Genomic DNA, 23,695 nt, shown 5'->3' on the forward strand with positions numbered 1-23,695 from the left:
CATAGGCAAGAAAAAAACAAAAAACCCATTTCTTTGGAAAGAGTGTTTATCACTGGCAAAGTTGAGAAGGAAGGGAGAGACAAAAGGTAATATTGAACAACAAACCTGACCTTAATTGAAAATTATAAAACACTGTACGCAATAGCAACAGAATATACATCTGTTTTACATTCAATATTTATCATGCTCTAGGTCACAAAACAAGGAATTGAAGAGGGTAGTTTCTTAAAAGTTTGAAAGTGAAAGTTGCTCAGTGTGTCCAACTCTTTGCAAACCCATGGACTATACAGTCCATGGAATTCTCCAGGCCAGAATACTGGAGTGGGTCGCCTTTCCCTTCTCCAGGGGGTCTTCCCGACCCAGGGATAGAACCCATGCCTCCTGCATTGCTGTTGGATTCTTTACCAGCTGAGCCACAAGGGAAGCCCAAGAATACTGGAGGGGGGTATCCTATCCCTTCTCCAGCAGATCTTCCCAACCCAGGGATAGAACCCAAGTCTCCTGCATTGCAGGTGGATTCTTTACCAACTGAGCTACTAGGAAGCCCCCCCCCCCCCTTTTTTTTTAATTTAAAAAAAAAGCATTTTAAAAAATGTTTTAAGCATATTCCTACCATATCATCCAGCTATTCCGTTTCTAGCTAATTATCCAAAAAGAAAGCATAGGTCCATACAAAGACTTGTACACAGTGATACCTGAATGTTCATAGTCGTTTTATTTGTTAAAAACCAGAAACTAGAGATAACTTGTATGTCTTATAAACAAGTGAATGGATAAATGAACGGTGATGTATCCGTACCACAGAATACTGCTCAGAAACAAAAATAGCCTTTTGAGATGTGCAGCAACGTGGATGAATCTCAAAATAATTATGTTAAAAGTGAAAGAAGTTGGACAAAAAAGGACACGTACTTTACGGCTCCATTTGTATAAAACTTCAGAACATGCATACTTGTCTATAGTGACAGATGAGTGATTGCCTAAGGATAAAGATTGAAGAAAGATTACAGAGCCATGAAACAAGGAAACATCACAGGGCTATGATGAATGTGTTCATTATCTTGATTGTTATGAAAACAATATTGGTTTCATAGGTTAAACATATGTCAAAACTTGTAAACAGGATGTTTAGTTATATGTCAATTATATTTCAATAAAGCTGTTTAAAATATAAATAAATGATAGGCATTCATAATTCCGTGGCTATTTACTTCATAATGTTTATTATACACCTTCATGTAAATGGCAGGACATTTTTCCATATACTTTGCTGGATCAGCAAAAGGGTCCTGCTTGCTGCTTTGTGCTTCTTCAAGCCAGAATCAATGGAAAGTGTTAGAAATATTCTATTTCTCACTGAGGAAAAGTCTTCCATTAGTTGTACATGGTTTACAATTAAGCACTGGTTTTTTTTCCTTTGGGTAGTAACTCACTTTCACTTTGTACATTCATGCATTGGAGAAGGAAATGGCAACCCACTCCAGTATTCTTGCCTGGAGAATCCCAGGAATAGAGGAGCCTAGTGGGCTGCTGTCTATGGGGTCGCAGAGTCAGACACAACTGAAGCGACTTGGCAGCAGCAGCAACTTGATTTCTAATGAGGAACTCAGTCATGTCGTATCAGCTTGAGTAGAGAAGAGGAATAGAAACTGTGAAAGTGAAATTGAACTCATTAAAACAGTGAAATGGTTAGTAACTGGAACTGGAGGGTGAGGAAAATAGGGAGATGTTGGTCTAAGGTTACACACTTCAGTTAGAAATTGAATAAGTTCTGGAGAACCTAATGCATGGTGCTGTATTATAGGTGTACTTGAAGGTTACTGGCAGTAGATCTTAAATGTTCTCACTACAGAAAAAGAAATGGTAGTTATGTGATTTGATGGTGGTGACGTATCTCAAAGCTAGGGGAGTAGGGGACAGAGTAAAGGCATGCAAAACAGACATTAATTTTTTTGTGGCTGAGTAATATTCCATTGTATATATGTACCTTTTTCATACTGAGTTTAGTCAGAGAAAGACAAATATTGTATATCACTTATGTAGAATCTAAAAAATGGTACAAATGAACTTATTTATAAAACAGTGACAGATATAGAAAACAAACTTAAGGTTACCAAGAGGGAAAGGGGGTGGGAAGGATAAATAGGGAGATTGGGATTGATATATACACAACACTATAAGAAGTGGTAAAATGAAAAATGAAATAGATAACTAATAAGACTCAATAATAGCACAGGAAACTCTACTCAATACTCTAATGGCCTATATGAGAAAAGAATCTAAAAAGCGGTGGATATATATATGTGTATAACTGACTCACTTTGATGTACAGCAGAAACTAATGCAACATTGGTAATCAAGTATACCCCAATAAAATTACTGCAAAACTTTTCTAAAGATAAATGTTATATGTATTTCTTAATAAGTTTCAAATAAAGTTTTAAAAAACATACCAAGTAGAAACAAATTGTGGTGATGATAATTCAGTGGTGACTACTTGCCGATTCATGGGGTTCTCAAGGCAAGAATACTGAAGCAGTTTGCCATTCCCTGCTCCAGTGGACCACGTTTTGTCAGAACTCTCCACCAAGACCTGTCCATCTTGGGTGGCCCTGCAGTACGGCATGCCTTAGTTTCATTGAGTTAGACAAGGCTGTGGTCCATGTTTGGACCACTTGCCTATTGAATTAAGACCATATTCCTGTGCTGATGACTTGCTGTCTCTGTGGTTTGAGCCCCCATTTCCCGTTCAGTTTCGGCTGGCCCTTCTCCCAGAACTCTACTATCCCCCTCTTCGTTAACTGGTTGATGCTTTTTCTCTGCCTGTGCTTTCCCCTCCCCCTCAGCCTTTATATATCTGTGTGGTAAATTCCTACCTATCCTTGAAGGATTGCATGCAGATGCCAGCATACTCTTGAGTAAACATACTCTGATCCTCCCAGCTGGAAACATCCCCTGCGTTCTGTGTTTCGGCACACATTAAGTACATACTTTGTACCCTGGGCCTTATGGGTATGTATGGGTTGGCCACATCTGCCCTGCTGTTCTGGAACTGAACAGACATAGGGCTATTCATTTGGCTACTGTTGATACGTAGATGCATTTCAGTTGTTTAATAAACTTCTTCACTTACTAAAATTGCTATAACTATTAATGCCGATGAAGGAAGCAATTACAGGACAAGCAGAAGTAAACAGAAATTGTTTGGGGACTTCCCTGGCAGTCCAGTGGTTAAAATTTCATACTTCCAATGCAGGGGGCCTGGGTTTGATTCCCCGGTCAGGGAACTTAAGATCCCACATGCCATAAGGCACGGATAAGAAATTTAAAAAATAAAAAAATATAAAAAACCTTTTTTTCCAGAGGTTCAAGAGTGAGGGGACATACATATAACTATGGCTGATTCATGTTGATGTTTGGCAGAAACCAACACAATATTGTAAAGCAATTGTCCTGCAATTAAAAATAATTTACTATTAAATTTTGTGTGTGTGTGTTTTTGAACCACATATACTGTCCCCATGACACTTTTTTTTCCCCTTTAAGCTAACATTTTAATTATGGACTCTCTCTTCCCCTCACAGTCTTAGAACCAGGCAATGAAAAGGAAAAGAGAGGTCAGTTTGTAAATTTACATTGGCTAGAAGTGATCCACTCTGATAATTCACACAGAACTATTTAAGAGTTGGCTTAAGAGCATCTTAACATTAGTCACTATGTCATAAAAAGAACACGAATTAGGGTAGGAGTTGTGGAATATCTGAAGAAACATGTTTTTTTGGATTTCAAGTGAGCTCTTCTATGACTGTCCCCCGCCTTGATTGCTTCTTGTATTTATTTTCCAGGTCCGGACTCTCTTTGTCAGCGGTCTCCCTCTGGACATCAAACCTCGGGAGCTATATCTGCTTTTCAGACCATTTAAGGTACCTTTTCTATCTTTTAGAAATTGTAAAATGGGACAGAAAGTGGGTCTGTCTGGAGAAAGAGACAAAATGTTTGAGAAACGCCTATTTTTTAAAGTGGTTAGTGAGTCAAGAAGATTTAACGACTCAGTTCTAATATACATTCTCACTTTGGAAATACTGAAACGGCCTTTTGTCCTCCCAGCCGCTAATCTCAAGAAGCTAATCTGTCCTAATTTAGAACAGCCTCAGTTTCCTCCTTGTGTATTCTCTGCCAGTTGGTGGTATTTTGAGTACAGATCAACCCAGATACAATCAGTGACTTACTATGTATTTATATCTCAAACGCAGGAGTATAAGTCAAGCCCTACCCCTAGGAGGTTCCTTATTAGCTGAAATACTGCTGTTCATACAATTCCTAGGCGACATAATAGGTTAAATAAGCTTTTATGAACTTGACAAGGAACCTAAAACCATTATTTTTTTGTTGGCAAAATGTGCAACATTGCTGAAACAGTAGAACAGAATTTTAAAGAACAGCTTGGCAAGAGTTGAGGGACGTCTTCCCTGGAGCTTTGTGCATGCTCAGTATCTCAGTTGTGTCCATCTCTTTGCCACCCTATGGACTGTAGCCCACCAGGCTCTTCTGTCCATGGAACTTTCCGGCAAGAATACCAGAGTGGGTTGCCCTCCCTTCTTCAGGGGATCTTCCAAACCCAGGGACCGAAACTGCATCCCTTATGTCTCCTATGTTGCCCAGTGGATTCTTACCACTGTGCCACCTGGTGAGATATTTAATACAAGTTGTCTGTTCATTGTGATTATCAAGATAAATTTACTTTAGAGATCGTTAATGTTGTTGGGATTGAAAATTTAACAGGAAATTGAACTAAGGCTGAAATAACCGTGCTGCACAGAGAAACCTTGAAAGTTAGCCTTTAGAGGGTCAGAGACAGTTGGGATTGGGCACAGTGTGGGCTGGAGGCCTTGGCTCTCGAGGAGCAATCCTGCAAGTCAAGGCAGATTCAGGCCCTGTGTCTGAGCTGGTCCCGTCGGCTGAGGACACGTCAGCAGCAGTGTCTGGCCAGGGCTGCACTTAGGACTGAGTGATGGGCCGTCTTCATTGCTGGTTAAAGATCCATCCTGATGGAAGCAGGATCCAAGCCACAGAGGCAAGACGGGTTCTAGCTTCTTAGGGAGAGAGAGTAAATGTGACAGCTGAAAACAGCTGGGTTGGAGAGAAGAATGGGGGTGGAGGGGGCGGCCAGTGAAAACCAACAAAGATCAAATAGTCTAGTTTATGTGCCCCAAAGACATCAGGTGATAATGGACATAACGCCATTCTGACAGCTCTCCTTTTTTCTGCTGGTTTTTTTTTTTTAATTGGAGTATAATTGCTTTACAGTGTTGTTAGTTTCTACTGTATAGCATCGAGAATCGACATTATATATACGTATATCCCCTCCCTCTTGAACCTCATCTTGCCATCACACCCCTCTGGTCATCACAGAGCTCCCTATGCTTTACAGGAGCTGCGCGCTAGTTATCTGTTTTGCATACGGTAGTGTATATAAGACAGCTCTCCTTTTAATGCAATGATAATGATGATGTTACAGAGGGGAACAGGTTAGCCGAGGGGTTGGCTGGAGGAAGTGGGGAAGAAAGAGAAGGTGCTGTGGGAAGAATTTCCCATTTCTTCTGCAGGATTGCAGTTTTTACAGTTTTGTAGGATGGGGACTTTTTAAGCTAACCATTGCTCTTAATGAACACAACAGCTGTATTTCTGTGTGCATATGGAGAGACCTAGTAGTAAGCCCCTTAGGAATTATCTCACTTAATTCTCATCCCAGTCCTTTAAAGTGGGTAGCCTCATCTCCGCCCCCCCCCCCCCCCGGCAAAGAAAGAAAATGAAACTTGGAGGAGTTGAATACATTTTGCTCAAGTTCACACACATAACAGATGGCAGGGCCAAGATCAAACCCAAGCAGTTTGACTTTGCCATTCCTATTCTGAACTAATATGTGATGCTGCTTCTGATTTCTGTGACTTGAGAGGACAGTATATCCCTACAAGTAGTCTTTTACTTGAGTGAAATATCCATTTGTCCTCTGCCGCTGAGGCCTTCGGGGTGTTTAAACCTGCACATTTTTCAGAGAGTGAGAGCACCTTGAAAAAGTAAGAGGCAGGGGTGTGAATCATGACCTCTTGGGCCAGAAGAGCTCAAGGCCTTTGAGGTAAAATGTTTACAGTAGCTAATTGGTAACATAGTTCTCTGCTGGGAAGATAGGAGGGTGAATCAATTGAAACATGCTGCCCAGCTGGTACATTCCTACCAGCCCTTTTTTAATTAAAGTTCCTGGTGGCTGACCCTCGTCTGCAAATCTGTCTCTGGACCAATATGTGCTGTGGTCAATCATGTCAAGTAGTTTTTTTTTCTTTTTTTCTTCTCCTGTGTCATCAGTGCAAGCCACCTGCTATTGATTACTTGCAGAAATAAGCAGACTTCGTTATCTTCATCCTGGGGAACCAGGAGGGATCAGAAATGGAGTGTTTCCATCTTCCTTGAGGATGAGCTGGAGTAAAAACCCAACAGGGAATTTTGCATCTCCCAATCCTAATACCAGCATGAAAACAGATGGCTGCAATAAATAAGCAAAATAACAGAATTTAGCATTACTGCCTGTTTAACTTTTCCCAGCAATTTTGAAATTTTCATTGACAAGTTCTACTAAGTACATTATCAGTGTTTTGTTGTTGTTTTACAGCAAATATATTTTTCAGTGTGAACAAGTCATCACATACTCTTCTTAACTGCCTTTCTTCTCCTGTCTCTTAATTGTGTCCACCTCTTTGCGACCCCGTGGACTGTGGCCCACCAGGCTCCTCTGCCCATGGAATTTCCACAGAAGAATACTGGAGTGGAGTGGCTTTTATCCTATATATAAAATGGAAAAGACTTTCTGTTGACATAGATATCGTTTTCCTACTGTTTCCCAGTTTCATAAGAACATAGAAAAGAAACATAAGAGAGTGAGTTTCAGGGCTTGATCTCTTTTAGGCCCGAGTGTGGGCTTCCCAGGTGGCTCAGTGGTAAAGATCCACCTGACAGTGCACTGGAGACTTGGGCGCTATCCTTGGGTCGGGAAGATCCCCGGGAGCAGGAAATGGAAACCCACTCCAGTACTCTTGCCTGGAAAATTCCATGGACAGAGAAGCCTTTCAGGCTACAGTCCAGGGGGTTGCAAAGAATTGGACACGACTAAGCATACAGCACATATATACATACTTAGGCATATACATTGTGTGTGTGTGTGTGTATAAAGCTTGTTTTATAGTTAACAGACATTTGTAGGAAGAGTTGGTCAGTGGTCATAAAGGACTCATTGTCACTTGAGCAAGATGGTATTACAATTGCTTTTTTTCCTGGCATATTGTTTTTGTGGTCTAAATCCGGTTCTTTATTTTCAGGGCTACGAGGGTTCTCTTATAAAGCTCACATCTAAGCAGGTAAGCATTGCAAACTTGCACATAAATGATGACTTCTAGAATAAGTTTTGATTGACTTTCTTCAGGAATTGTCACAAGGGCTCAACATCCTTTTTTTTAAATTTCCATTAAGATTTATTTATTTTTTTATTTTTTTGCTCTAAAATTAAGGGTGAGATCAGTTAAGAATTAGCAGAGGAAAATGATTCCTAATTCCAAACCCTCCAGCTAGAGTGTCTGAGACTATCCTCAAGGAAGGCAAATATAATGCCTCCAGCATGGTTATATTGGGATTGATCTGTATCTTCAAAAGAAATTATTGTCCAGATTCACTTTTACTGCCATTTTTTTTTTTAATACAGTTAAATAGTCAGACTTTTCATTCACAGTCAGTATGAGAAGTTGATGGTAAAGAATCAGGCTCTCTCTCAAACCCTTAATAACCACATGCAGAGTCCTAAGTCTAGAATGGCACATAAAAGGCACAGGTGCAGAATGGAGGTAGTAATCAGTGACCCTGATAGCGGCTTCAAGGGCCTTGAAATGTTTTGGCTGTGTGCTTTTTTTAATCCTGAGCAACCGGCATCTCACTTTGGGTCACTTTTCGTCTCAATACAGTATTCTCTGGTTCATCAGGAATAGGCTGTGTTGCAACCATCCTTCTGGACTCAAAGATACTGAGTCCAAAGCAATTAGGAGTCCTCTCTTGAGTTGGAACAGTATGGTTTACACACCTAATTAAACACAGAACTTTTTAAAAACATCCCTTGGGATTTGAGATTAAAATGTTCATTATATGATTTTGATTGTGCAGTGAGACTACAGGGCTTTTATCATTGTGTCATTATATTCCTTGCACTTGCAGTGTGCCAAAAGGTGATTCGGTTCTCTTTGCATTTTAAACGATGAGGATGCTGAGGTACAGTGAGTTCGATGTAGGACAGTAGAGTCCCTCCACCCAAGTTTCCCTCTGTTCCCTGGTTCACTGCTGCTCACCTTCCAGCCCCTTCTAGACTTTATTTTTTAAATGATTCTCTAAATCTCCAGCTGTCCCTTGAAGAACCACCCTCACCATCCCTTTGATCCATGTTAGAAATTTGGCTAAGCCACTGAGTCATGATTCTTCTGGACTGGCTTTCTGATTTCTGCCCATTGCCTGTGGTCATTTCTTTATCTGAGCTCTTTGGTTTGATGTCACCTTTGACCCAGAAACAGAGACATCCCCTGATATTTTTTTCTTCATATTTCTCTTTCTTTCCTTAGCCCGTAGGTTTTGTCAGTTTTGACAGTCGCTCAGAAGCAGAAGCTGCCAAGAATGCTTTGAATGTAAGTACGAATGATGTTCATCTTCGGGGGTTTCCTTAATGAGGTAAAGGGAAAGTAATAGAACCTCTTTGGACAGGAAAGCAAATGGAAGGGATATGACTACTTGATCTAAGAGGAACCGACTCTAGTTAGCCGCATAAAGAGATTTTGCCTAAAATTGTGGTTAGATGTGCAGACTATTAAATAACATTTTGCTCATCTCTAGCCCTTACTGTAATGCTCAGGATACCTGATGCTGGGGATTTTATTTTAATTCAGCCCAATCATAACCCATGGTGGTGTGCAGTTTACTTCAGCCCCCATTATATCCTCAGTGGCTAAGCCCAAGTCAAGAATAGAGAAAAATCTTGGTTTTCCTTAACACAGGAGGTTTTTAAGTTGTGTGGCCTTTAAGGGCTTCCCTGTCTGTCCAGTGGTACAGACTCTGTTCCCAACGCAGCAGGCACAAGTTCCATCCCTAGTCAGGGCTGCCTAAAAGTGTATTTTTTAAAAGGTATGTGACTTTAAAAAAAGGTTGTAGTCTTTATTCTGATTGATTTAAAATTTGCATATACTGCTTCCCCAGAAGACATTCAGCATTGTGGTGTATAATAAAGGATTTCCTTCTCCAGTGCATGAAAGTGAAGTTGCTCAGTCGTGTCCGACTCCTAGCGACCCCATAGACTGCAGCATACCAGGCTCCTCCGTCCATGGGATTTGCCAGGCAAGAGTACTGGAGTGGGGTGCCATTGCCTTCTCCGATAATAAAGGATAGGCAACTACAATTGAGTAGAGATAACCTGTATTTGGTTTGTAAGCATTTTGTTTGCCATATTTTTAAGACTTTTTACCAGCTTAAATTTAGTAAGATTTTTTTCCCTCCCTTTGGTATGTTTTTAAAAAAAAAAACAAAAACCAAAAGCAATTTAAGGGGAATCAATCCGAGACAAGGTGGTAGGAAGCAGAATTTAGTTCTGGGCGCCAAGGCCTGATCCAGGTGAGGCTTTTGAGTGAAGAGCCTGGCTCCATCCCTCTCCAGACAGTTGACTTAAGCGGCTATGAATGAGGTGTGAGTACAGCGGCCAGGAGTGTTGGAATACTTCTTGGAGGGTTGGCTTATGCGAACTTGCGGCTGTGGGTCTTGCAGGTGTCCTCCCAGCTGTTTCTCGGCACCGGGAGGCCCAGGGACCCTGTGGTGAGGGGGGCTGCAGGAGGGACCCTTCCTCATGACTTGGAGACCCAAGGGAAAGGGCCTCCGAGGGAGACTGTTTACTTGGCGTAAACATCATTGGTGTCGTTGTGACACAGTCTTGAAAGGGTTTTCAGCTTTGGAAAACACGTGCACTCAGAAGAACGGTTTGCTCATTATTGTTGGTTTTTCGTGAAAGTGTACAGGCATATCTGAGGAATCCCGGAAGTCTAGAGAATTTAGGATTTTTTGGATTTGGACTAGGGACCTCCTGGTCAGAATAACTGCTTCCTCTGTTCCTCTCCCACAGAACAAAATGTAGTTATTTCCTTCAGTTGTACATGCTGAGGCACAGTGTATAACTAAAAATTTGATAGAAAAATGGTTTTGTGAATTTTACATTATATAGATACAATCAGAATCTTTTCAGTATAACCAAATTTTAAACTTAAAATGGATTTCTATTTAGGCAGTGTTTCCTTTCATTCTAGCCTGGTGGCATCTTTCTTTTTCTTTTCTAATTTAAAATTTTTTTAATTAAAAATTTTTCATTTAGTTTAAAATTTTATTTACATGTAGTTGATTTACAATGTTGTCTTAATTTCTGCTGTATAGCACAGTGATTGTTATACATACATATACATTTTTTTCCCCATTATGGCTTAGCACAAGGTAGTGACTGTAGTTCCCTGTGCTATAGAGTAGGTCTTTGTTGTTTATTCAGTCTATATATAATACTTTGCATCTGCTAATCCTGAATTCCCAGTCCATTCCTTCCCCCTTTCCCCTCACCTGGGCAACCACAAGTCTAGTCTCTGAGTCTGGTTCTGTTTCGTAGTTAAGTTCGTTTGTGTTGTAGTTCAGACTCCACAGGTAAGTGATGCCATATGGTATTCGCCTTTCTCTTTCTGCCTTACTTCACTTAATATGATAGTCTCTGGGTCCATCCATCTTGCTGCAAATGGCACTGTTGCATTCCTTTTGTAGCTGAGTAGCATTCCATTGCGTGGACATACCACATCTTCTTTATCCAGGTTGTTTTTTTTTTCCATTGTTCTCATAAAGGAAATAACAGCAGCTGAAGCTTGTTCACAAAGTGGGCTTTCCTTCTCCTTACTTTATCTCTCCTCTGTGTAGAAACATGTTACTGACTCACTGTTTGAAAAACAGTAGGTTTTTATAGTGGGTTGTTTTTTTTTTTTCCCCCTAACAAGAGTTTATTTTTTAGATGTTTAAATGATCATAGTCACAAATTGTTTCTTTGCCTTAATAAGAGGATAGCAAGCATCATTGCATTTTTCTTAATGCTGAGGGTTCAATTCAGTCGCCCAGTCATGTCCGTCTCTTTGTGACCTCATGGACTGCAGCATGCCAGGCCTTCCTGTCCATCACCAACTCCTGGAGTATACGCAAAATCATGTCCATTGAGTCGGTGATGCCATCCAACCACCTCATCCTCTATCATCCCCGTCTCCCCCTGCCTTCAGTCTTTCCCAGCATCAGTGTCTTCCAACTGGTTCGATATCCTTGCCGTCCAAGGGACTCTCAAGAGTCTTCTCCAGCACCACAGTTTGAAAGCATCAATTCTTCCGCACTGAGCCTTTTTTATGGTCCAGCTCTCACATCCGTATTTGAATATTTACTGGTGGAGTTTTAAACCTGAGCTTGCTTCTGCTTAGAGGTTGACTCGGAATTTAGAGCATCTGTTAAAGTGCTGATTGATCTGTTTCTCGATATTTTTAACTTTTATAGAAGTTAAGAGTATTAGAGTTTTGGGTGCCTTAGAAACTGTCCTGTTCAGAGAGCTGAGACCAGAAAGGATGGATGGCCCAGCCAGGAAGGGCAGGTTTACAGCTACAACTAGAAGGAAGCCTCGGTGTCTTAGTTCTGTCTACTTCATACATCTTACTGTTTGCTTAGTCCATGGAATGTGGCTTCATTTTTCCTAGTGGGAATGACAGATGATTTAGTCTCATTGTCCAGGACAGATGCCCACGATAAAGTTTAGTGCAGGGCCATGGAGCAGGGTTTCTTTCTTCTCTTTACAGAGAACATGGGCCCGTTGAGGACAACATACTTAAATCATGAAGCTGACACATCTCTGTGACCCAACCTAGTGTGATCTTTCTCACCACCATCTTTTCTAATTGGTGAATTAAAAACATACAGTGCTCATAACCATTACAAAATTTTCTCCTTATGTCATTCGTCCAGGCTTCCCTTAAAATCTTTTCTTCGCATTCCTTTGGGGGAAGAGTTCCGTGTTGTAATGTTTTGTTTTCCATGATTGAGAAACGTAAGCCTCATTCCAGTAAGTCCCTCTTTGTAGAGTTGTTTACAGTATTATGAACCACTTGTCTATGTTTAGAGCGTCTCTTCTTGTTTGTCTGTCTTGGTTACTGTCTGTTTCAGTTATGAGTACTAAGTCTTTTCCCCAAATGACTTGAAGTGATTTTTAAATCCATTTTTTTTTTTTCCAGTTTTGGACTGTGCTTTAGTTAGTTTGATAATTTTATGGAAAAACATGCCCAGACTGAATTAAGTGGTAACACTGAACTTTTATCAGGGGGTTAGTCAAATCTTCTAAAGTAAATACAGTATATTTTGGTTTTATAGTAAAAACACTCAAATTAGGCTAAAAAATAGCCCAAACCCAGACTTGCCTTCAGGTTATCTGTTATCTCATTAATCCACATGACTAGAAACCCCATCCATTCTTTAACCCGACAGCAGAATATCTAACCTGTCCTTTACCTCCACTCACATTTATAATTGCTGTGCGAAACTTTCTCCATTTTCCATGCTAATGGAAGAGGGAGCTGATAATCCAAACTGTCTAGTTGGTTTTTTCAGATTTGTTTTTAATTTTGGAATATAAATCAAGTGCAGCCATGTTGACAGTTAACAGTCTTAATTTAGTAAAAATATGAAGAAACACAGGAAACAAGACTGGCCTGGAGGTAAGGATCCTGAGCAGAGGTGGAATAAACCATCTCTGGCTACTGCTGCCAACTGTGGAAACCCTGAATACTGCCATTGCTGTGTAGCTGGAATTGTGTTTCATAAACAAGAAGGATTGGAAGTTAACACTTAAAATACACAGACCTGCCAGTGGTTTCTGTTCTATGTCCATTTCCGTGGTGAGCATTGTCTTAGGTTGGTGTTTGAGGTTCACTCATCTAGAGTACTTTAAAAAGTTGTATGTGGCCTGTTGAGTACGTCTGCCATCTTGTTGGATACCCCTTCTCACCTCTTTTTAAATAGTTGTCATTGGCCTAGGCTTCATTATAAATTTATCAGAACTTGAGAAGTGTGATGCAGTGTAACCATGAACGTCATTACAAATTGCCTTCACAGCTGAACCTTGCTTGGGATGTCACAATAATTTGCTTTACTCTCCAATCTAAACTCACTGACCTAAGTGATCTCTAATTATCACTGCGCCCTCAAGTCTATTGGATTCTTTTTAAAGTAGCTTTCTTGAGGTACAACTCAATGATTTTTGGTATGTTTTTGAAGTATATAAAACATATATACCAATTTGAAATTTTAATGATTTTTTTAAGTGTACATTTAATATATTTACCATGTTGTGCAGCTAGCCCCGCTATTTGTATCTTTCCATCATCCCAAACACAAACTTTGTAACCATTAAGCAATACCTCCCTGTTACTCCCTTCCTCTCACCCCTGGTAACTGTCATCTATTCTGTATCTCTTAACTGGCCTATTAACTAAAATACTTGTCCTTTTGTGTCTGCCTTCTTTCAATTAGCATGATGTTTTCATGATTATTCCATGTTGTAGCAGATACCAGAACATCGTTCCTTTTTATGGCTGAATAGTATTCCATTGGATGTATATTCCACATTTATTTGTTCATCTGTTGATGGACACTGGTGCTGTTTCCACTTGTTGGCCATTGAGAATAATGTTTCAATGAACAGTGGGTTACAAATATGTGGGTCCTTAGTTTTCAGTTCCTTTGGGCATATACCTAGAAGTGGAATTGCTGAGTCATATGATATTAATTTTTTTAGCTTTTTGAGAGACATCCAAACTTTTTCATTTTGGTGGTACCATTTTATATTCCACTGGCAATGTCTGGGAATTCCAGTTTTCACTATTGTCACTAATACTTATTTTTCTGTTGTTGTTTAAATAACAGCCATCCTACTAAGTGTAAAGTGGTCATTGGTTTTATGATAAATACTCTTTGACTAATTTCAGTAGTAGAGTTGATCATTGCAGTTGGAGATCTGATTTCTCTTGGAATCCCATATGACTTAAGATACTGTTTCTTTTAATGGGGATTAGTAAGATTTCTGTGATGTCAGTTAAAAATAATGGAACTGTGTTACCCTTAAATCGTTTAAAGTGGAGAAGTGAAATTGTTAGTTGCTCAGTCGTGTCTGACTCTTGACACACCAAGGGCTGGAGCCCACCAGGCTCCTCTGGCCATGGGATTTCCTAGGCAAGAATACTGGAGTGGGCTGCCATTCCCTTCTTCAGGGGATCTTCCTGGCCCAGGGATCGAAGCCAGGCTCCTGCATTGCAGGCAGGTTCTTTACTGTTTGAACCACCAGGGAAGGCTATAATTGTTTTACCTGTTCATAAAAGAAAGGAAGGGAAGAGCTAACCCTTAGATGATTCGTTTAATAAGATAAGACTAGTATTTTGTATTCTCTCATATACAATATGCCACACATGAAGAAAAGGTGTTTTCTGAAGGTCTCAATAGACCTTGGATTAAAGAGAAAAAAGCAGCTTGATTTTGAAGAGGGAAAATGTAACAGTTATCTTAGTAAGAAGAAAATGAAGAGGACTTGAGGATATATAGTATTAAATTATTTATTGGTTACTGAGGACATTTATTCAACTGTGTGGTAAAAAGAATTTTTAGAAAAATCTTTGGTAGTTTGTAAGAAAGCATGTTGAAAAGGTACTTGGTAGTGTCCCATGTGTAAAAAAACTGATATAATCAGGAAAACTTAGTTTTCTTCATCTCCATAAATTCTTGGTGTTAAAGTAAACATAACAGTTATTTACATCACAGTGATCCTGGCCTTGTGCATAACTTAAGTTTAGTTGAATAGCTTGAGCTCTCCAACTACTGAGTTTTTAACCACTTGCTTATAATTTATTCATTATTCCTATACCAGGTTTCTCACTTGTGAAATAGGGATATTACTTCCAAAAGTGTTAAAGGGACATCAAGGAAAAATACTTGCATGCTTACTCAGTGGTATCTGACTCGTTGTGACCCCCATGGAATATTAGCTTCTCTGTCCATGGGATTTACCCAGGCAAGAATACTGGAATGGGTTGCTATTTCCTGTTCCAGGGGATCTTCCCGACCCAGGGACTGAACCTGAGTCTCTTGCATTGTAGACAGATTCTTTAGAACTGCACCACCTGGGAAGCAGATGTTCTCAGTGTGAACCCATTCCATTCAGTTCAGTCACTCAGTCATGTCCGACTCTTTGCAACCCCATGGACTGCTCTTGCAACCCCATGGACTGCAGCACACCAGGCCTCCCTGTCCATCATCAACTCCCAGAGTTTACTCAAACTCATGTCCAGTGAGTCGGTCATGCCATCGAACCATTTCATCCTCTGTGGTCCCCTTCTCCTCCCACCTTTAGTCTTTCCAAGCATCAGGGTCTTTTCCAGTGAGTCAGTTCTTTGCATCAGGTGGCCAAAATATTGGAGTTTCAGCTTCAGCATCAGTCCTTCCAATGAATATTCAGGACTGATTTCCTTTAGGATGGACTGGCTGGATCTCCTTGCAGTCCAAGGGACTCAGGAACCAACACCACAATTCAAAAGCATCAATTCTTCGGCGCTCAGACTTCCCTGGTGGCTCAGACGGTAAAGCGTCTGCCTACAATGTGGGAGATGTGGGTTCAATCCCTGGGTCAGGAAGATCTCCTGGAGATGGAAATGGCAACCCACTCGAGTATTCTTGCCTGGAAAATCCCATGGACGGAGAAGCCTGGTAGGCTACAGTCCATGGGGTCCCAGAGAGCCGGACATGACTGAGCGACTTCACTTTCACTTTCAGCTTTCTTTATAGTCCAGCTTTATAGTCCAATTCTCACATCCATACATGACTACTGGAAAAAGCATAGCGTTGACTAGATGGACCTTTGTTGGCAAAGTAATGTCTCTCTGAACCCATTACCTGAATGTATTTTCTCAATGAAAAGATGTACAAACTGTTGAGCACCGAGTGATACCAGGGGAGCTTGAGACAGGTACTGGCCACACAGAAGCAGAAGTTTGGATGACAGTTTCTGCATCCTGTATCACAGGTTTTGCTGACAGCTTATGTGAGTCAGGACTTTTGATCTTAATATTTGTACAGCTTGCGAGTTCGGTGAATTGTTTCCACTAAACAAAACCTTTTGCGTGCACAAGCATCCAGATGGCCTGTCTCAGCTCCCCTTTCACCAGGCACCCTGTCAATATGTTTCTTATCAGGTCTAAAAATTTCTCCCTGAATTTCTTTTAGCCTGTTGCCCAGAGCGGTTGAAGAGGCCCATTTACTGTGATCCCAGCTGGGAACTGTGCAGGGCTGCCAGATGAGATCATGTGTCTGATCTAGTGTTTATCTGTTAAATCTGTTGATAACTGCTTACTCTTGACTTGAGTTTGGAAACAGCCATTTGACCTCACTGAGTTGGGGGCTGCCTGTGCCCTTCCTTGATGACTGGATCCTCCTCTTTTTCTCAGCAACTGTGTGCACTTTGGGGCTTGGCAAACAGCTTAATTTGGCTACCCTCCTCACAGAAATTTGAAATAGGCCCCCTTTTTTTCATGTGTGTGGGGGAAGGGGGCTGCTCTTTCTTATAGTTTTGGATTGTTACAGAACCTTGCTAAGGATACTGCAACATAGAAATTAAAAGTTGTTCTGAAAGAGCAATTGAAGATGAATGTGAGGAATTTGCTGAATTCCCAGTTAGTCTTTGAAGAAAAGGAGGTTATTTAAGTCTATTATGAAGCATTCACATAGGAAAGTAGGAATTGGGATGCTAGTAAAAGACATTCTAAGGACTTGTGAAGAAGGAAAAGAAGCTGGAAGAGTTTGCATCACCAGTTCCCCAAGGGAAGCGGCAGATGGAAGCCCAGGGTCTTGTACATAAACCCCTGTTTAGTCCAGTGACACGTGTGTGTGGAAATCTCAACTCTGCCCAGCTTTTCTCTAAGTGAAATACTTCATCAAATATTACATGGCTGTGTGAAACCACCCTCAGACGTCACCTTCTAGCCTTCTTTTTTCCCCTGAGGATCTACGTGTTTAAACTTATCTCGACTCTCTTTAAAAGGCTATCCTGTATTGACCTTGCTTGCCCTTTTCCATGGTTCTTCAGGTATTTCAGAAATGCTGAGAAGCTCTTTGCCCCTGTTGTAAATGAAAGTAGAAAATAATCATTAGCGTTCGCAGATCCTGTAGTGCAACGAATGATTTATTGGCTAGGATTCTTTTTGGTCAGGAAGCCAAGCTAGTTTTCGAACCAAAGATCTTGACACTCTAGGCCATATACATTCCTGATTATTCCACAGTGCAGCATATTTTGGGGCTTTAAATCCCAGTGAAATGAAAAAGTGTTAGCTCCTGAGTCTCGTCTGACTCTTTGCGACCCCGTGGATTATAGCCCGCCAGGCTCCTCTGGTTCATGGGATTCTCCAGGCAAGAATACTGGAGTGGGTTGTCATTTCCTTCTCTGGGGAGCTTCCCAGCCCAGAATTATAACCCAGGTCTCCTGTACTGCAGGCAGATTCTTTACCATTTGAGCCATCAGGGAAGTCTTTGCTGTAAAATCACTCTTCTTCTTAGTGAATGATCAAACCATCATAATGTCAATGGCTTAATGTTTCTGACGATCTACGCAGATTTGAAGTTTTGGTCCACAAAGCTGAAACTCTATGCCTTCCTCTATAATTAAAACGCATTAGAACATTTTTAAACCTGGGGGTGGGGAGAGGTAGGACTTAATGGGGAATAGGTTATTTTGACAGGACACTTGTAAATTATTCTACTCTTATTTCCTTTCACATGTATATAGTATTTCTTTATGATTAAATACAAACTTTTCTTGCTGCTTCAATAGACTTTAATTAGTATTACATGGAAACATTTTTAAAAATGAGAGAAGCACAAATAGTCAAGGATTGTTTTGTACCTAAAAACAGGAGGAGATAGAGTAAATGTTTCTAGAATGTGAAACATACATCTAATGCATTATAAACATGGGAATAAGAGGATAAGGAATGAAATAATTCTAGTGAACATCAAACTGACTAATTTAGAATGTTAAAAGTAATAAAATCTGCCTTAAAATGCTAACATCTGTAGAAAGATAAACCATGAAATATATTGACTAAAATTTCTCTTCTAAAAATGTAGTGATAAGTTTCAATAGAAAACAGTTTGGAAAAATTAAGGGGTACCTCAGGTAACCTTGACATTGCATTAAAGGGTGTGTGTTTTGGTTTTCTAGGCATTGTGGCAAGTTGATTTGAAAGATTGTTTTTAAATGAAAAGATCCAAATAACTTCCCTGGGAACTACAGTCGGGTAGAAAATTCCTAGTGTGAACTTCCCCCTTGGTAACTATAAGCTTGTTTTTGCATCTGGGACTCTTTCTGTTTTACAGATAGGCTCACTAGTAGCATATCTTTTTAGATTCCACATTTAAGCAATATCATACAGTTGTCTTGACATTTGTCTTCGACTTCACTCAGCATGACACTAAGTTCACGTGGCATTATTTTGTGTTTTCTAAAGGCTAATACTCCATTGGATATATGCACCACATCTTTATCCATTCCTCTATTGATGGACTTAAAGGTTACTTCCGTGTTCTGGCTATTGTAAATAGCGCTGCACTGAGCATTGGGGTACATGTATCTTTTTAAATTAATGGTTTTCTCTGGATATATGCCAGGAATGGGATTGCTGGAGCATGTGGTATCTCTATTCTTAGTTTCTTAAGGAACCTGCATACTTTTGTCCATAGTGACTGTACCTGTTTACACCCAGTTTGTATATGGATAGCATAGGCATGTTCACAATACTGATTCTTCCAGTCCAAGAACTTGGTATATCTCTTCATCTGTTTGTATCATCTTTGATTTCTTTCATCATTATCTTACAGTTTTCTGAGTATAGGTCTTTTGCTTTCTTACATAGGCTTATTCTTAGGTATTTTATTCTTCTTGATGTGATGGCAAATGAATTTGTTACAGTATTGTTTTTCATAGAATTTTAGCATTCATTTAGAAAGCTGGTATAATGTTGCCAGTAAAGGAAAACTGAATAGAAGGCAGGAAAAGCCCATCCTGGGTTACAGGTCACAGATGGACCTCAATGAAAAAAGTGAACAACCAGATTATAAAAGAGAATCTGACTGTTTTACACACCTTAGAATGCTCAATAGATGACAAATGGAGCAAACTTCTAGAAAAGTTTACAGTAGTTGATTTTTGCCAACTATTGCTATATCTTCTTAGCTTATCTGTGGGGGTGTTCACTAAATTCTAAAAGCATATTTAACATATCCCTAAGAATGAATTTTAATTCACTGATATTAAAATTAAATTGCATATTTGATTTAGGTGGGTGGTTTTTTTTTGTATTTGTGCATAATAATAAGTGTATACCTGTGAAAAGGTACTAATCTCTAAATTGTGGCTGAGAGGAGAACAGAAAGTGTGTCTTCTTGGTAACCACTTAGCATTTCTGAAGGGCTTTCTGGTTGGTCAAAGGCAGTGTAATAAGTAAAGGTGTCAAGCAGGCTGACCTGGCTCAAATCCAGGTTCTGCCACTTACTAAATCGAGGTTTTCTGCACCTAAATTTTCCTTCTGTTAATACTGACAGTACCCATCACAAAAGGTTAGGGCATCAAATTAAATGATATAGGTATTTTTAAAGCCACTAGTACTCAATAAATGGTAAAAATTCTGATAATTGGTGATGACTGTTAAAAAGAACTGGTTTTAATTCCTTAAGTCCCCTTTTCCACAGTTTGATTTAAAAGTAATTTCTGTGGAATCACAAATTACACTGGGTTCTGAGTCCTAAACATTTGTTTTATAGTATTGTTACTGGTAAGTTGATTCATCAATCCTTGGAGTTTTTTAGGGAAACAAAGTCATAGTGTTGTCCTTAATATTCAAGTATCCAGAGAGGGAGGCTCAAAAGGGAGGGGATGTATATATGTATCCATACGGCTCTTTCATGTTGTTGTACAGCAGAAACACAACATTGTAAAAAATTCTCTGCCAATTAAAGAAAGAAGAAAAAGCCTCCAAAATACTGTGAGCCCAACAAGCACACTCTCATCTCACGTTTATCCTGTTAAGCTGACTATGCACTTGGCTTTCTCCATTTCCGGTTCCAGTCCAATCTGTTTAAAACCAGAGACACCGCCGCACCCCACCACCACCCCCCACCCCCGCCACCGTCCCCCGCCCCAATCAATTCCATAGGAATTTCTGTAACAGCCAGTGGGATTTTTTAGAGGTTTGTGTCTAGACGAGCCTTTTAGAGAGGGAGAAATCTGGACTCTGCCTTGTCAGATCCCGGTCAGTGTCCTGGCGGCGCTTTCGAGAGGAGGAAGCGTGCTGACTCACGTTGCTCAGGGGTGAGACCCGCTTTGCCTCACTTCATTTTGGCTCCCTGTGCAGCACAGGAAGTACTTTGCAGTGAACTTCCGAAGTTTGGACTTCACTGTTTACATTCTTTTCAACTAACTCTTGCTTAAGCCCCAGATTCGTGGTTGGAAAGAGCCTGCAGGCCATTTGATGATCTGGGCTCGAGGGTTTTTAAAAACCAGTTGAAGGAGGAAATGCTACCTTCTTTTTAAGATTTCTTTATTTTTGTTGTATTCATCAGAACACATTACCCATCCACAGATCGATTTATCTGTCGTCATGTTAATAAGTGACTTTGGGGACCAAATAAATAACTTATTGGTTAAAAAAACACAACAACTGAACTCATTTTTATCCTCTGTAAAGTTGAGGATATACCATCATTGACATTTTAAAAATACGTTTAATCTTTAAATGTAATGAAACCTTTACTTTCTAAAGACTTGTCTTTTTCCTGATGTGTAGCTGAAAAATACATAACTTGGAGGTACATGTTTTTGACTCTCCTTGGTATTTCACTTCATTAAGATTATCCTAAATTTGGTTATACGCAGTATGGGACAGTCCACTGGATCCTGTTGGGGTGAGGCTGTTCATTGCTGATAAACTAGAGAGCAGAAACAGGGCTGTAAAAATATTCTCGGAGGCCCGTTGTGGGCTGTATCTGATCTTTAAATGGAAGTCTTTTGAAATGGTTTTGGAACATTTAGGCAACTGCCTTTTTTTCAGTTGTAGGGTTTGTATATATCACCACTGTTCTCCCCCCACCCCTCCTATTTGCTTCTGCACCAGTCACTAATAAAGACTCAAAGTAAACTTTGCACAGCGATCCTTGAAGCATATACAGAAAGTTAAGATGGGTGCTCAAATGACTTAACATGCACTGTTCGTGAACCTGAAAGAAGAGTGTGTTAAATGCATTCTCTTTGCCTGCCTACCTCACAAGTAGGACTCACTCTTCATAGGCATTTCTAAGTAGACATAGAAGGACTTGGTTTTTATAATTCCAAGACTGTTTATATTGCACAGTATTCATCATTCAACGTATCTCAGAGTTTAGAAAGTACCTTAATAACACACTCACATATAGCCACTGTTTTTATTTTTCCTGGCATGCACCTAATATGTGCAAGAGCGTGTTGGTTTCTTTCTTTGCAGTAATTAGAAAATTAGTGTGTAATTAGTATGATTATTCTTTGCCTTAAAGAACTGACATCACTCTTTTAACTTTAGTCTCAACACTAGTAAACACCAGTAACCCTTTTATCTTTAAAGGACCAAGTCATCTATTCATGATACATTGGATTCGGAATTAATAAGCATTTAGAAATGCACTCCTTTGTAGTTTAATTCTGGGTTTGGTGATTTGCACAAGCTGTATGAACACGTGTGTGGCCTTAATGAAAGTGATGCCCTCAATTTGCCATCACTAGGAAAAGAGATTTACACTATTATTTTCCAGTTGTAATTGATAGGAATTTGAACATAAACACCCTTGCCTTTTCATCAGATACACTGTGTGGCCAGCTGTATATATTTTCTAGACTGGCTGGTTTAGAAATATACACTATGGCTAGGGACAGGGTTGTGATTTCTTTAGTTTTACCGTTTAGCTTTCCTTTTTCTTCGGTGCCAGATTCGCTGATTTAAGCTCATGATCTGGGCTTTACAGAGATGAACCACACGCCCTAGGAATCATTTACCTTGGCCTAGCACAATTTATCTCTTACATTTCTTTAGGCTCCCTCTTTAATCCCTGAAGTTTTTGCTGTGACAGCTATAAGGTTTTGCACAAATACCAAGTAGTTGGTTAAGGCAGAACCTCTTCGTTGATTCCTCAAACAAGTTAACCATCAAAATTCTGAGCTTCCTCCAGTGTCCAGCAGAGGAGCAACAGACATCAGACTAATGTCACAGACAACCCTCAAGCCGATGTGGACCGTCAAGAGATTGTGTGCAGGTTTGCCCCAGATCCCGTTAAGATCTTCTCAGAACAGACTTCTGGCCACAGTGGAGGAAGGAGAGTCTGTGTATATATTGAGGGTAGACTGAATTGAAGACAGTAGCATGGAAACATACATTACTGTATGTAAAACAGATAGCTGGTGGGAAGTGGCTGAATAACACCTGGAGTTCAACCCAGGGCTCTGGGATGACTTTCAGGGGTGAGACGGAGGTTCAGTAAGGCTGGAACGTGTATATACTTGCAACAGATTCATGTTGTTGTACGGCAGAAACCAATACCACATTGTAAAGCAACTATCCTCGAATTAAAAAAAAAATCTTCCCAGAGTCAAAAAGTTAAAAACCATTGCTGAGTATCTATGTTCTTTTTAACTTTCATCGTGAGAGCCATTTCGTGCCTTCGTTCAGCAGATAGCTGAATGACCGCCTTTTACTCCCACTATGACTCCCTCCCCAGGGGGAGTGAGGAGTTGCTTAGGTTTACAGTCACTGTCCCATTAATGAGACAGGAAAGAAAGAGTCTTCAGACCTAAACAGTAAGTGGGACTGCTGGCAGCGCAAGTCACACTTGGCCTTTGTGGTTTAAGGATTCCAAGAGATGCCTTTGTCCCCACCAGAAGAGATGGCCCTGTGTGCCTTCAGAGGAAAAATGTTAATGTCAGGATTCCTGAATGGAAGTGTGCTCTCTGCACTCTGGCCTGTGCCGCCTTCATGTAATATTTGTCTTCAAGCGTCACTATAAAATAGTGCTGTAACAGGTTAACTGACTGCGCTTGAAGTGGAGACATCCTCTTCCTAACGTCGTCAGGGCCCAGCTCTCTCAATCATCCTTTTCAGGACAGTCTGAGAACATAGTGGCAAAAGTTCAAACAATCATGCTCTCTCAGCCCTTTGGAAAATAAACTCCGTTTGACTCGGATTCTGTTGACAAGTTAAAGATGGACTTTATAGCGTTTTCAAAGGCTCTGTCATGACTTTATAGTCATCCTATACAAAGCAGATTCTTCCAGGGCATGGTTATGTACCAGCAGGGGTGGGGAGAGCTGCCTAACAAAAAGTGTGCTTTACTGGAAAAGAAATACATTTAGGCGGGGTGAGTGGTACGGAGACCCGGATCCAAAGGACTTTCACCTAATTTCTCCTCCATGGTGGATTCAGTCTCTGGAGTTACCCGAGAGCTACTCAGACTG

The 23,695-nt window shown here is 40.3% G+C and overlaps 1 protein-coding gene across 2 annotated transcripts in view; it reads left to right on the top strand.

Moving 5' to 3' along the window:
- RBPMS (RNA binding protein, mRNA processing factor) overlaps nt 1-23,695 on the top strand; it is a 191,346-nt gene that overhangs the window by 77,355 nt on the left and 90,296 nt on the right. For both annotated transcript variants that reach the window (XM_052661382.1, XM_052661383.1), the window contains exons 2-4: nt 3,846-3,923; nt 7,371-7,409; nt 8,652-8,714. In XM_052661382.1, coding sequence (XP_052517342.1) covers nt 3,846-3,923; nt 7,371-7,409; nt 8,652-8,714 — 180 coding nt within the window. The remainder of the gene's footprint in view (nt 1-3,845; nt 3,924-7,370; nt 7,410-8,651; nt 8,715-23,695) is intronic.

The sequence above is a fragment of the Budorcas taxicolor genome, chromosome 24 (assembly GCF_023091745.1).
Source record: "Budorcas taxicolor isolate Tak-1 chromosome 24, Takin1.1, whole genome shotgun sequence".
Classification (NCBI taxonomy): domain Eukaryota; kingdom Metazoa; phylum Chordata; class Mammalia; order Artiodactyla; family Bovidae; genus Budorcas; species Budorcas taxicolor.